This window comes from Stegostoma tigrinum, chromosome 10 (genome assembly GCF_030684315.1).
Source record: "Stegostoma tigrinum isolate sSteTig4 chromosome 10, sSteTig4.hap1, whole genome shotgun sequence".
Lineage (NCBI taxonomy): Eukaryota > Metazoa > Chordata > Chondrichthyes > Orectolobiformes > Stegostomatidae > Stegostoma > Stegostoma tigrinum.
Window position 1 is genome coordinate 71,742,448 of NC_081363.1, and position 15,838 is coordinate 71,758,285.

Here is a 15,838-nt window from a genome sequence, read left to right on the forward strand (position 1 = left end):
TCCTCAGATCCTGAAGCCATCCACCTTCAAATGCAACAAACCCGGACAAAATCCAGGCTTGGGCTGATAAGTGGCAAATAACATTTGTTCTAGGCGATGACTATCTCCAAAAAGAGAGAATCTAACTGTCATCCATTGCATTCAATGGCATTGGGATCACTGAATGGGCGACTGAATGCAGTGGTCCCAGAAGACAGCTCACCACACCAAGAGAAATGGGGTCTGTTTAATAAGTGCTGGCCTAGCTGGGATGGCTGAATGAACAAAAAATAATCACTGGTCTTGGAGGTGTTGATAAACATGAGGAGCTGCCCAGCTCTGACTGGCAGCTTCCAGCAAGTGGCGTGGACACTCCCGAGTCCTCAAATTCAGAGAGGACCCACTGGTAGCCACTTAAGTGCTAGAAGGGTGTTTAATTTCATTGACCTTTCCCTTTGAGGCTAGATGGGGATTCTCACGGTTGCTGTAGTCAGTGACAAGACAACAGTCAGGTCCAAGAAATCCTACCTGAACAGTGCAAAACATTAGGGAAGCACAATTAATGCTGGATGAAATTTGAGTTGGTTGGCTAACACTGCAACCTCATGGCATCTCCAATCCGCCATCTTAATGCATTTTTAGTCGATTTTATTCATGATTTTAGTCAACACTGCAACAGAAAATAGTGAGATCTGAATGAGATTCAAGTGAAGAATTTGAACTGCAGCTTAAAGAGACAGGGTAGTATTACTATGAGAGTTAAATGGTTCAAACTTGATTTGCTGTGTCAAGTTGTTACATAAGTGATCTAATTTCATAACCAGTGTTAATGTAGTTATAAACATGATGTATGCCTTTGCAGTGGAGGAGCAGAATACAATGGAAAGGGTTACAAACTGAATCTCAAGTCAGTGTTGATATATTGATTCTCTAAGCCATATGGTCATAATATTGGGTAAAGATTCCTCTGTGAAACTGAGCAATTTTTAATTCAAGAGGATTTGCTGTTCATAGAATCATGGAATCCATACAGTGTGGAAACAGACCCTTCGGTCCCACAAGTCCATACTGATCCACAGAGCATCCCTCCAAGACCCATCCCCTTATAACCCACCTAATCTACACATCCCTGAACACTTACGGTCAATTTAGCATGGCCAATGCACCTAGCCTGCACATCTTTGGAGTGTGGGAGGAAACCAGAGCACCTGGAGGAAACCCACACAGACATGGGGAGAATGTGCAACCTCCACACAGACAGTGACCCGAGAGTGGAATCAAACCCTAGCCCCTGGTGCAGTGAGGCAGCAGTGCTAACCACGGGGCCACTGTGTTGCCCAAAAAGGACCAATATGCATTGACCGGTAAATGAGTCCGGGCCTGCCGCGTGGCAGGTGAGAATTCTACCACTGAACCACCAATGCACTTAGCAATATATGTTGTGTTACAATGCATGCATTCCTCACAACTCCCTGCTACCCTGTATGAGATGCACAGCCCAGCCACCACAGTCTTCTGGTGAGCCTGCCGTAGGTTTACATTAACATGAGGTAGACAGTCAGAGAGGTGCAGGGAGGATGTTTGACAGTTTTGGACCCATGCAACTGTAGTGCAACTAATAATAGTTGAATGATTTAAATCAGGAATGGTCATGTGACCAGAATTTGTGAGACACAGATATCTCCACTGGAGGGAATGGGAAGGGAGGAGATCATGTAGGGATTTGAAAACAGGATGTAAATTTTTAAAATCAAGGCTTTGTTTGACTAGGAACCAATGTAGGTCAATAAGCATCAAAGTGACAGGTCATTAAGGCTTGATGGATGTTAAAACACAGCAGCAGAGATTTAGATGAACTCAGAATTACAGAGAATTGAATGTGGGAGACCAGCCAGTCACATTTCGAGATGTTGAAGGCATAAATGAAAGTTTCAGCAGCACATGATCTGAGAGAGGGTGAAGTTAGAAAAGTAAAATTAGGAGGGGAGTAGGCTATTTGGCCCTCCAAGCTTGCTCCACCATTTAATAATCACGATTGATTAACCAACTCAGTATCTTGTTCCTGCTTTTCCCCACAACCTTTGTTCCCTTTATCCCTCAGAAGTATATCTCACTCCTTCTTGAAAGCATTCAATGTTTTGGCCTGAACAACTTTCTGTGGCAGAGAATTCTGCAGGCTGCCCACTTGCTGCGTGAAGAAATTTCTCCTCATCTCCTTCCTAAATGGTCTACCCCCATATCCTTAGATTGTGACCCCATGGATAATCAGGAACATCCTTCCTATCTTTACCCTGTCTAGTCCTGTTAGAACTTTATAAGTTTCTGTGAGATCCTCGCTCATTCTTCCATGGAGTTAGGGCAAAATTACAGCAATGGAAACACCAGCATTAGGTCAATTTGGGTAAAATGTGACATCAGGGTTGGCACCAACCTCAAACTTAAACTGTTTACTGGGGGAGGGGTGACTAAGATGTGTTTCCAGATGATATGTTGCCAAGAGGCATCATAGAGACTAGAATAGATTCTCAGGGAGACAAGGGGTAATAACAATTCAGGGACAGAAGCCATGGCTAATAATTAGCTTAAAGTTTGTTGCAAATATATGTCATTGGTAAGAGTGAGATACTTTCGTTTCAATCATCTGGAAGTGATCAAAGTGAGCGTGTAACTTGTTGTTTGCGAGAATCATTTTGACTGTCGGTTTTGAAGCTTGAGGATGATAGTTCAGTTTTCTAATAACAAGCGATTGCTGCTGATTTCTTACCGTTGGTCATTTTATCTCGTGATCTTTCCCTCACACCAGGAAGGGAAGCAGCTGATGGAGGAGAAGCCGGAGTTTAAGCCGCAAATCTCGGACAAACTGCAAGAATTGACTGACTTGTGGAATGTTTTGGATGTCACCACGGAGAGTAAGGCAAAGCGCCTATTTGATGCAAACCGCTCGGAACTGTTTGCGCAGACTCGTGACGACTTAAACAAGTGGTTGACTGATGTAGAGTTACAGCTGCACTCTGATGACTTTGGAAAGGACCTGACCAGTGTCAATATCCTGCTGAAAAAACTACAGGTAATGATACTTCTTTCTCCACAGACGCTTCCAACGTTTCAAATTTTCATTTGAAGTACTGAGGACGCTCAACTGGGTGGTTTGTAAACAGACTCAGATTCAATGAAATAGACAACATGGAAACAGATCATATGGTCCAACCAGTCCATGATCATAAGACCATAAGACATAGGAGTGGAAGTAAGGCCATTCGGCCCATCAAGTCCACTCCGCCATTTAAATCATGGCTGATGGGCATTTCAACACCACTTCCCTTCACTCTCCCCGTAGCCCTTGATTCCTTTTGAGATCAAGAATTTGTCGATCTCTGCCTTGAAGGCATCCAACGTCCCGGCCTCCATTGCACTCTGTGGCAATGAGTTCCACAAGCCCCCCACACTCTGGCTGAAGAAATGTCGTCTCATTTCAGTTTTAAATTTACCCCCTCTAATTTTAAGGCTGTGCCCACGGGTCCTACAAACTAAACTGGCCCCATCCTGCCTACGCTTGGCCCGTATCTCTCCAAACATTTCCTATTCTTATATTTATTCAAATGTCTGTTGATGAAATTGACAACGAAGTGCAGGTTATCAGTAGAATACATGTAAAACTCTGAAACAACACTTGGTGTTAGGCTCGGTAAAATATTTTGTGTTATACTGATGTATAGAGTTGGCATTAACTCTGACCAACATTTAGTAGTTTTCTTCAAATATAAATGTATTCTACAAATTGCAAAACTGGATTGACCAGCAGTGGATCAGAAATACATGTTAGATTTAGCCGTTTGGAAAAAGTGGCAAGATAGTTTCTCTTTCTAAGCATTGTTATGGCCATCAATCTAATCCCACTGCTCCATGGAACACAGCATAAAATAAAAATACTTCTTCCCAGTTACCAAGATGACCACTTGTATAACCTATCGATGATAACAAGCTGGAGAGGTGGATGAACACAGCAGGCCACGCAGCATCAGAGGAGCAGGAAGGCTGACGTTTCAGGCCTAGACCCTCCTTCAGAAAATGGGGGCAGGGAAGGGGATTCTGAAATAAATGGGGAGAGAGGGGGAGGCAGATAGAAGGTGGATAGAGGAGAAGATAGGTGGAGAGGAGACAGACAGGTCAAAGAGGCGGGGATGGAGCCAGTAAAGGTGAGTGCAGGTGGAGAGTTAGGTAAGAGATAGGTCAGTCCAGGGAGGACGGATAGGTCAAGAGGGCAGGATGAAGTTAGTAGGTAGGAAATGGGGGTGGGGCTTGAGGTGGGAGGAGAAGACAGGTGAGAGGAAGAACAGGTTAGGGAGGCGGGGACGAACTGGGCTGGTTTTGAGATGCGGTAGTGGGAGGAGAGATTTTGAAGCTTGTGAAGTCCACATTGATACCATTGGGCTGCAGGGTTCCCAAGCGGAATATGAGGTGCTGTTCCTACAACCTTCGGGTGGCAGCATTGTGGCACTCTAGGAGGCCCAGAACGGACATGTCGTCTGAGGAATGGGAGGGGGAGTTGAAATCATTCACGACTGGGAGGTGCAGTTGTTTATTGCAAACTGAGCATAGGTGTTCTGCAAAGCGGTCCCCAAGCCTCTGCTTGGTTTCCTTGACGTAGAGGAAGCCACAATGGAAACAGTGGATACAGTATACTACATTAACAGATGAGCTGGTTAACATCTGCTTGATGTGGAAAGTCTTCTTGGGTCCTGGGATGGGGGTGAGGGGGGGCGGTGTAGGGGCTGATGTAGCACTTCCTGCAGTTGCAGGGGAAAGTGCTGGATGTGGTGGAACTGGAGGGGAGTTTGGAGCAGACAAGGGAGTCTCGGAGAGAGTGGTCCCTCCGGAAAGCAGATAAGGGTGGTGAGGGAAAATTGTCTTTGGTGGGGTTGGATTGCAGATGGCAGAAGTGTCAGAGGATGATGCATTGGATCTAGAGATTGGTGGGGTGGTACGTGAGGACAAGGGGATGTCTGTTTATGTTGTTATTGCAGGGAGGGGGTGTGAGGGATGAGTTGAGGGGAATTCTGGAGACACGGTCGAGGGCGTTGTCGACCACAAGCAGGTGGGGGGGATGTTGTGATCCTTGAAAAACGAGGACATCTGAGATGTGCGGGAGTGGAATGCCTCATCCTGGGAGCAGATGCGGTGGAGGTGAAGGAGTTGGGAATAGGGGATGGCATTTTTGCAGGAAGGTGGGTGGGAGAATGTGTACTCTAAGTGGGAGTTGGTGGGCTTGAAATGGATATCCGTTTCCAGGAGTTTACCAGAGATGGAGACAGAAAGGTCCAGGAAGGAGAGAGAGGTATCAGAGATGGTCCAGGTGAACTTAAAGTTGGGGGTAGGTGTTGGTGAAGCGGATGAACTGTTCGAGCTTCTTGTGGGAGTGTGAGATGGCACCGATACAGTCATCAATGTAACAGAGGAAGAGGTGGGGTTTAGGGCCAGTGTAGGTACAGAAGAAGGACTGTTCCACGTAACCTACAAAGTGGCAGGCATAGCTTGGGCCCATGTGGGTACACATGGCCACCCCCTTTGTAGGAAATGGGAGGAATTGAAAGAGAAGTTGTTGAGGGTGAGGACGAGTTCAGGTAAGTGGATGAGGGTGTCACTGGAGGGGGACTGGTCGTTCCTGCGAGACAGGAAGAAGTGGAGGGCCTTTAGGCTGTCTGCATGGGGAATGCAGGTGTGTAGGGACTGGACGTCCATGGTAAAGATGAGGGGTTGGGGACCAGGAATAACATATCTATATCAGGTTTTAAACAGCAAGTTATATCAACAAATCTTCTTAATCAACATGATTATTGATTCAGTGTACGGTTAAGCTGTAATAATTGGTAAATGTACACAGTCAGTGTATAAGAATTACAAATGGTTATTTATCGAGATATTCATGCATATGTGTGCATGCAAACATATATACTCACACTATTCATGAAAAGAGGGCAAAAAAACAAATGTCTTTGCAGAGGTTGGCTTCCTGAACAAAAATGTACCTTGGTCAATGGGTTATCCTTGAAGGCAGTGGAATGAAGTGCTGGAGGCTGATGTTCTGGCACATATGGTGAAGTCGCTAATCATTCATCGCCTTTGAAGTCTTACAGACACAGCTTTCTCACAAAGTACAATCCTGAGATATTCTTTAAATTATTCTTTCACTCTGAACTAATGCACATGTCTGTATTAACTCTATCTGCCGTTTCCTGTGTCCAAATTTCCAACTGATCTGTATGCAACTGTATCATTTGACTTCCTTCCTTACTATCCACAACTCCACCAATTTTCGCATCATCTGCCACTGATAGAATCATTCTGTAGTTTGTTGTAAGAACTGTGCTGGCCCTATCAATCTCTAACAGTGTTGCACAAAATTGATGTCAAATTTGCTTCTGAAGTCATTCTAGACAGACCAGAGGTACACCAATTATGAAAACCCATGTGAAGGTCAGTGATTTTTCTAACCTTGTATTCCTGAAGGTGCAAACATACATTCTGGACATGCAAAACAACTAATCCCCACAAGCCAGGCAAAAATGTTTCAAGACATTATAACATTTTTTGAGATAGATTTCCACCTTGGACAGAATTGGCTTTTGCAAAGATGTTTCATTTTTTACATTTCTACTCACATTTGTGTATCACTGAGTGCAAAATACTACCATGAACCATCTTAGAAAAATAAATTATTTTAAAAATTGTTCCATGATATATGTAAGACTGGGTGTTTTGGTAAAGTTCAGTTGAGCAATTGAAATGAGGCTTATCACAAAAGTAAACTTTTTTAATCAGTGCCAATCCAGATTCTAAATGATTGAAAGTCACACTTAATGAAAATCTATTGGTTTCAACACAAATTGTTTCCTCATTGGCTTGAGGCATGTACTGAATTCAGAAAAAAAACTTTAGCGTATTCTTGCTCTTGACGTTACAATGCCCAGCTGAATTTGTAATATCTCCTTGCTGGCATGAAAAGATGCACAATCCCAGAAGCTACGACTAACTTTGGAGTCTCTGCATTGAAGGTTTTGATGTTATCATGACAGTTTGCAGAAACGCATACTTTCTTGAACTCAACTTACACCTAAAATTCCATGATCTTATGCACCATATGCCAATATGATGGGAATTACCGGGGTAATAGAAAGAAAATGTCAGACCTTTGTTTTTCATTTTTTTGGTCACTTAGAGCTGATTGGTGAGTATTAATTTGGTTTGTTATTATGTTTGAGACTATATGACACACAAGTGAGGGTGGGAAGCATCTGGTCAGTTTGTAGTAAGCTTCAGTCACACCTGCTAACTTGCAGGTTCAGAATTGTGCATCTGACAGTGCACACTGAGTAAGGCAACCCAGGTATGAAATAGAACAAGATGGAATGGCAGCCTGGACGCAATGTGGTTATAAGAAAGAAAATGTGGTTGCATATAGTGAGAGTTGCCGGTAGGTCAGTACTCAGACTGCTGCTTTTCTTAATCTATGTTAATGATTTAAACTTAGATGTCCTAGGCACAAGTTTCAAATTTGCAAAACTTGGAAATATAGTGAACAGCGTGAAAGGGAGTGGTAGACTGCAAGAGGACATTTTCAGGCTGGTGAAATAAGTGGATAAGTGATGGCTGTGATTTAATGCAAAGGAACTCTGAAGTGAAAAATGTGGGGAGGCAAACTGAAAGGTACAATTCTGAAGGATGTGCAAGAACAGAGATACTCGGGATTAATCATTCAAGATTAGTCATTCAAGGTAATAGGGCAGATTGAGAAAGCCAGTAGTGAAGCAATTAGGATTGTGGGGCTTATAAATAAGGGGTTCACAGGCAAGGAAGTTCTGACAAACCTACATCTAAATTATGGGCACCTCCCGTTTGAAAAGAAGCAAAGATTTCACAGATAGTGCAGAATAGATTTACAGGAGTGGTTCCTGGAGGTACCTGGGTACTGTTAGAAGGTGTAAAAAATATTTGTTTAATTACATGAATAAGAAGGTTTTGGAGAGATATCAGCCAAGTGCAGGCAGATGGGACTAGTTTAGTTTGGGATTATGTTCAGCATGGACTGGTTGGACCAAAGGGCCTGCTTCTGTACTATATGAATCTATGGCTTTAAGTCTTCAGTTGTGTAGACTGATTGGACAGACCAGTTAAATTGCCGGCGCAGGCTCATTGCGCTGAGCAGTCTCATTTTTTGCTATATCCTGTCTATGATTCTATGATCCATATATTCTGATCTTGGTCATGAGTATCCCTTACAGTGATTTATCAAAGGCCTTTTGAAAGCCCAAATTTATACTGCAAGGTCTTGCCTACTCTTTGTGTTCTTCCTTCAAAGAATTCAAGATGGCCGGCCAAGTATGAACTTTAATTTTGAAATCCCTGATATCTTTCATTTCAGTTGTAAATATTTTTGAAGTATACCTTTGGGTGAATTTTTCAATATATTTCCCATCACTAACATGAAGCCAACTGGTTTCTAGTTCCTTGTATTTATTCTATCTCCGCTTTTCAATATAAATAATATATCAATTGCCTGTCACTCATCTAATCCTCCTTTCAATTTTTTTTCACTACATATTCGTGTCAGTGCTCACTGCCCTCAAATTTGTTTCAACATATATGAATTTAATTTCTCTAAATCAAGGTTTTTATCCTTTTTATGTCTGACTAATTTATCACATGTTTTCCTGCTTTCAGTAGTAAATGTCTTGCTATCTTTTTTGTTCTCTTCAAAATGTCCAGTAAGTTTGGCAGCAAAGTAACTGCCCACTATTTCTGCAGTTTTGTGTCATTGACTGTGATTATGTTTTGTGTATTATGACCTTAACTCTCTGGTTTCTTTTCCTTTTGTTAGTAATGCAGAATAATATACTGATAATTTTTATAACTCTTTGCTTTCCTGCCTGCCATTTTGAGTTTGCTCCTAACGTTTGACCTGAGTATGTCTCTTCTTAATTTTACCCTCCTCTATTTATCAGACCATGGTTTTTTTAAGATAATTGGATTATATTTTAAGTAGAATGTAATTTTTTAGAACTATGTTAATTACCATTTTCACTGTTGTCTACCTACATGCAAACCTTTGTTTGCAGCTTGACTATCAATCCTTCAAAGTCTGCATCAACTGAGTAAATTGGAATTTTCAAAAATACTGCAGATTTTTGTTGGGTAAGGGCATCAAGAAATTGAAAGCAAAGGAGGGCAAATAGAATTGAATCTAATTGAATTGATAGGATTGGTTTAAGAGTCTGAATTTTCTACTTCTCTTCAAGCTTTCTGAATGTAGTACTAAATAGTTATAATAGTTGGCAGATTACACATTAAATTGGCAGAATTCATCATAGCCTAAGATTTTGTTAATCGCCTCATTGATATCGTCAGAATCAGTTTTCTTTTTCCTTTGTTGAATGTTATTCCCTGAATCAGTTAAATGTTTTTCTAAGTGTGAGTCAAGTTTTATAAGAGAAAGATTATGGCATGCTGTGCTTACTTGAATAGCTCAGGAATTTAAGATCCATAGCTGAGGGAGTAACACAGTAATAAATCAAACATGCCTCCGTAGAAAACAATAAGAAAAGACTGTTGTCATTAAATACAACTCCAGTGTCAAATAGTGGAATGCATGGCAGCGAGTGAAGTTGTTTTGTGCATTCATATTTTCTGTGGATTTGACAAAGTTCCAACAATGGATGGTTTCATATGGTGGAAACTCTGGACAACCATCCCTCTTTTAACTATAAGACTGTGAGATATAGGAGTAGAAGTAAGCCATTTAGCCCATTGAGACTCCTCTGCCATTCAATGCGATCTGATAGCCTTCAACTCCATCTGAGCCCTTCATGTTTGACAGGCCTGTGACTATCTCATCACTACAATTGCTGTCATATTGTCTATTTACATAATGTGATTTCAAGTTTCATCCAGTGAAATTCTAAACATGATTGAGTCTTTTGCTGGGTGTTGGGAAAGTTCTTTTTAAACATAATAGAAAGTTCATAGAACCCCTACAGTATGGAATCAGGCCCTCTGGCCCAACAAGTCCACACCAACACTCAGAACATCCCACCCAGACCCATTCCCCTATAACTGACCTAATCTACACATTCCTGACCACTCTGGGCAATTTAGCATGGCCAACTCACCTAGCCTGCACATCTTTGGACTGTGGGAGGAAACCGGAGCAAATCCACGCAGATGCAGGGAGCATGTGCAAACTCCACACAGACAGTCGCCCAAGGCTGGAATCAAACCCAGGTCTCTCATGCTGTGAGGCAGCAGTGCTAACCACTGAGCCACCGTGCGCCCCTTTCCTGTAAATCCTGTAAATTCATGAGATTCAAGTTTCTACTTCTGAAAAACCTTTGTCCTTGATAGAAATATTCTCCTGCCACTTTGTCCGGCTGATATCGTCCTTTCACCACACATCATGCCCTGTGAAATTAGACAGAACCAAAGACTTTCAGATAAAATCTCTGACCTGAAACTTCTCATGTATTTGGACATACAACAAACTCTGTGATAAATTTGTGTTTAAGCTACTGATTTGTCAGTCAGTCATCTTGATGTAGTGGATTCTCACTTCCCTGTTGTGAAAAGGCAGATTTTGCGACGGAGAATTGAATACATCTGAATAAACTGTTGTTTGTTGCAAACAGATATTAGAAAATCAAGTGGATGCGCGACAGAAAGAGGTGGAGGAGCTGCTTTCTCAGACCAAAATTCTCTCCCAAGAGGGACCGATGGAGACAGAAGGGAAAGAACAAGATATTGAAAGAAGATTCTTAAAGCTGATGGGTCCTCTACAGGAACGGCGCCAAAAACTCCTCCTGTCGAAATTAACCTACCAGTTTTACCGGGATCTGGAGGACGAGATTGTAAGATTGATGTGTCAATTTTTTCACAGCATGCAAATTAAAATAATAAACTGTGTCAAGATATCAGTGGCTTTGTTTTATGAGAATTGATACATTTTTCCTGCTCTTCTTTAGCTTTGGGTGCAAGAACGAATGCCCTTAGCTACAAGTACAGACCATGGCCATAACCTCCAGACTGTACACCTCTTAATGAAGAAGAATAAGGTAAGCGGTATTTGGCTTCCTCACTGCTTGAAGAATAATAGGGGTCAGTGTTGCACAGTATAAACAAAACTCCAGAAGTTGTTCTGACTAAACCCCTCTATTATTACTGCCATAAGACTTTCTTCTGGTTTCACAGACTTTTCAGAAGGAGTTACAGGGACATCAGCCACGTATTGATGATGTGTTGGAAAGAGGAGCAACCATGGTTGTGGAACAAAGGCCTGACTCAGTTGCCATCAAGAAGCAGTTGAAAGAGTTAAAGGAATTACGGAACAACCTGCTGGAAGAAACAGAGAACAGACAAAAACGTCTGGAAGGTGCAAATGAAGCCCAGCAATATTATCTGGATGCTGCAGAGGCTGAAGTTTGGATGAGTGAGCAAGAGCTGTATATGATTGCTGATGAGAAAGCCAAGGTGGTACTAAATTTTATATGCATCATGTGATTTTATTTTCCATGTCAAATATCTTGGATGTGTATCTTAGAAAGTTAATGAGATAATTTAGTTTTTTCATATTGTTGGAGAATGATTTCCAACATAAACGAGATGCCGTGAAATATCATTAGAAGAAAACATTAGTTCGTTTTCTGCTTTTGGTGACTATGCTAAAACAGAGTGTGTTATGGAAGTTAAAAAGATTTCCCTGGTTGGCTCCCTTGATCTTCTTCCATACCCTCTATACTGCAAATCATGTCAGAGGTCCAAAGCTGCTTGTATTGTCCCAGCTGATGGTAATACTGGACAAACTAGGTCCCAGAATGATGAGATACAAGGTGTAGAGCTGGATGAACACAGCAGGCCAAGCAGCATCAGAGGAGCAGGAAAGCTGACACTTCTTCAGGGTCCAGACCCAAAACCTTGTAATCTCAGATTCTCCAGCATCAACAGTTTCCACTATCTCCAGATTCCAGAATAATACCTGGTTTGGTAGAGAATATGTATAGAGTATATTGTTGTTGTTGTTGTTGTTGGTAGAGTATATGTTACTTCTAAAGATAAAACAAACAAAGGTATCCAAATATAGAACACAGTTTGAAAAATCTTAAAATGCACAGCAAAGCAACATTCCCTTGATTCCCCAACATTATCACCTTACAGTTTCACACCTAGAGAAAGTACACCGCTGTCTCCATTGATTCTTTCCAGTTCTTTACTGCAAAATGTGAAGCCTTCAGAAATTTGGAGGCTTATACTTTCTCGGGTTTTAATAATCTACAGCTTTCTAACCAATGACTCCTGCTTTTGAAATTACTTGAACTAGGTTTCTACTAAGGTAACTTATTCCCTGGAATGTTTTATACTATTTCTCAAAAAAATTTCAATCTCAGGATTTCATCAACAAAAATTGATCTTAAGCCAAAAATAAGCTGATGTGCCTCAGGTTTACACTGCCAGCCATGAAGTTAGAAACAACTACATGAAGCTGAAATAGTAGAAGAAAGGAGAAGCTCCTGTTTACTACCACCCTCTCAGCCTCTTCACCAAATTCCCACTGTATCCTCTGAAAAACCGAAGTGCGTAGACTGGGAGCACTGAAGGAAGCCTCTATTTTTGCTTCCTGACAACATCTGACTTAAGCTTTGCAAAAACAGTTTACACCAGCCATCGATTAACTAGTGATAATGGGAACTGCAGATGCTGGAGAATTCAAGATAATAAAATGTGAGGCTGGATGAACACAGCAGGCCCAGCAGCATCTCAGGAGCACAAAAGCTGACATTTCGAGCCTAGACCCTTCATCAGAGAGGGGGATGGGGTGAGGGTTCTGGAATAAATAGGGAGAGAGGGGGAGGCGGACCGAAGATGGAGAGAAAAGAAGATAGGTGGAAAGGGGAGTATAGGTGGGGAGGTAGGGAGGGGATAGGTCAGTCCAGGGAAGACGGACAGGTCAAGGAGGTGGGATGAGGTTAGTAGGTAGGAGATGGAGGTGCGGCTTGGGGTGGGAGGAAGGGATGGGTGAGAGGAAGAACAGGTTAGGGAGGCAGAGACAGGCTGGACTGGTTTTGGGATGCCGTGGGTGGAGGGGAAGAGCTGGGCTGGTCACCCCATCCCCCTCTCTGATGAAGGGTCTGGGCCCAAAACGTCAGCTTTTGTGCTCCTGAGATGCTGCTGGGCCTGCTGTGTTCATCCAGCCTCACATTTTATTATCATCGATTAACTAGTGGCAGCCCGTCTTAGAGCTTGTATATGCCCAATTTAAGGCTGCAGTACAACTGAACCTCTTAATTACTAAATAGTTAATTGCTAAATTTAAATAAAAAATCTAGACTTGTAAATAGTTCATTGCTAAATTTAAAAACAAAATCTAGACTTGAGATGAAAACTACTCTCAAGACTCTCACCAGCTCTCAGTGCATGGGAACCTTTTGCTTTGGCATGAAAGTAGTGAAACCCATCAAGAGAAAATTCTCCCGCTATGTGCATGTTCAATACATCACAGTGGCACACAGAGTATTAGTTGCAGTAGTAAGACAGGTTTAAGGCATACAGCCACTCGCTCCAGTCGTAGCCTACTTTAGTCTTACTGAAAAGGGCAGGTGCATAATTTGCTTGGCAACGCACTTATTAAAAACAAAAATCTATGGATGTCAGCATAAAAAAGGCTGGAATTCACAAACTAATAAAGCACATGCAAACATCTGGGTGCCAAGTTAAGATTTAATGAGAAATGTGTAAGATGTTTTAATATAAACAGAAAGCAGCTGACAAAATTTAATTTGGATGACCTTTATCACTTGCTCTATTTCCTCACCATTGAATGCACAGTAGACCTTCCTAATTTCCAGAAAAATATATTTCGTAGTTTATAGCTTAAATGGGCTTTGTTGTTCTCAAAATTAGTATTAATATGATTTTGTTGTAATCTGTAGAGTAGATTACAGTCCGATAAATTGTCCATGTTAATGAATCCTAACATTTGAGCTCATAACTAAAAAACCATATTTAAAAAAAAATCTCTGGCAGTTTACTTACATGTTTGCATTTACTTCAAACAGCGAAGTAGGAAGTTGTCACAGATTTCTCCATTAATTTTGTCCTTTAGAATGACTGACAAATGCACATCAACAAAGCTGGGCCTCCAATGGACCACTGCATTTTCATGAGCTTTTCAGTCTAGTAGGCCAGCTAGGAAGGGGTGATGTGTGTCTTTTTTAAAATCCTGTTGGAGCGACCAGACTGAGCTGTTTCTGTATTGACATCTCGTGCATTCAGTATCTGTGTTTTATTAGGCCCAACTATAAATTGCTTTTAGGAAAGAATGTCTTGCACTAACTACCAAGTCAGAGGAGCAAGAAGAGGTTTTGAGTGATGTCTAATGGTTTGAATGCACTTGTGGGTGGCACGGTGACTCAGTGCTTAGCACTGCTGCCTCACAGAGTCAGGGACCCAGGTTCAATTCCAGCCTCAGGCGACTGTCTAGGTGGAGTTTGTACATTCTCCCTGCGTATGAATGGGATTCCTCCCACGTGACATGTAGGAGAAGTGGATTGGCCGTGCTAAATTGTCTGTAGTGTCCAGGAATGTGCAGGCTTACATGGGTTAGGCATGAGAAATACAGGGTTACAGGGATGAGGATAGGGATTAGGTCTGCGTGGGGTGCTCTTCAGAGGGCCACTGTGGACTTGATGGGCTGAATAGCCTGCTTCCACACTGTAGGGGTTCTATTCTAAGATATCATTTCCAATGAGTTGTCAAACTTACAGGCTCCACCAGGATTTACTGCCTACCTTTAACCCCTTATGAGAAGGGGTTGTAGAGAGATGTCTTCAATTGCTGCAATCCATTTGGTGTGATTAGACTGATAGTGCTGTGAAAATAGTTTCCAGGCTTTGGATCCAGCATAGATAAAGGAACTCTGATAAAGGTCAGCATGTCAAGTGAATTGGAGGAAACATGTAGGTGGCTGTGTTCGCTTACACTCCCTGTACGTCTCCTAGGTGGTAAGGGTTACAGGTTTGGAAGATACTATTGAAGTAACCTTGGTAAGTTGCTGCGGTGCCACCAGCAGATGGTACATGTTGCTGCCATAATGCATTTCTGGTGGGAGGGAGTGAATGTTGAAAATGGAGGTAGGAGCTGAGTTGTCCTGGTTGTCTAGTTTCTTGAATGTTATTGGATTTACATTGATCCAATAGACAGTATACTGTCACATGTCTGGTTTCTGCCTTGTAGCTGGTGGAAAGATTTTGGGGATTCAGGAATTGAGCAAGTTGTCAGAATTTCCAGTTTCTGATCCTCTTTTGCAGTCACAGTATTTGTAATGTTATCCTATTTTTATTGGTCGTTGGAACTCTTTAGGTCATGACATTGGGTAATTAAATGATAGTAATGTGTTTGAATGTCATGGGGAGATGGGTGGACTCTGTCTTGTTGGAGATGGCTGTTGTTCGGCACACATATGCAGTGCAAATGTTACTTGCTACTTATCAATCCAAGCTTGAATGTTATTGGGATCTTGCTGCATGCAGACAAGATCTGCTTCACCATCTGTGAAGGTACAAATGAGAGTGAGCACTGAATGAAATCAAAGTATAATCACCAGCAAGTAATTGCCATTTGATTTCACTGTCAATGACAGCTCCCATCACTTTGCAGTTGATAGAGGATATATGGATGGGCTGTACTTAGCTGGAGTGGATTTCTCTGGATTGTTTTATAGACATGTCATGCCTGGGCAAATTTCCATATTATCAAGTAGAGAGTGTTGAAGCTGTAATGGAACAAATTAGCTATAGGCATAGCTAATTTGGGAATGCAG

The 15,838-nt window shown here is 41.9% G+C and overlaps 1 protein-coding gene across 4 annotated transcripts in view; it reads left to right on the forward strand.

The window, feature by feature from the left end:
- The window catches only part of LOC125455723 (spectrin beta chain, non-erythrocytic 1-like), a 247,207-nt gene that overhangs the window by 168,495 nt on the left and 62,874 nt on the right, over positions 1–15,838 (forward strand). For all 4 annotated transcript variants that reach the window (XM_059649255.1, XM_048538084.2, XM_059649257.1 and 1 more), the window contains 4 exons: positions 2,783–3,046; positions 10,656–10,874; positions 10,989–11,078; positions 11,215–11,493. In XM_059649255.1, coding sequence (XP_059505238.1) covers positions 2,783–3,046; positions 10,656–10,874; positions 10,989–11,078; positions 11,215–11,493 — 852 coding nt within the window. The remainder of the gene's footprint in view (positions 1–2,782; positions 3,047–10,655; positions 10,875–10,988; positions 11,079–11,214; positions 11,494–15,838) is intronic.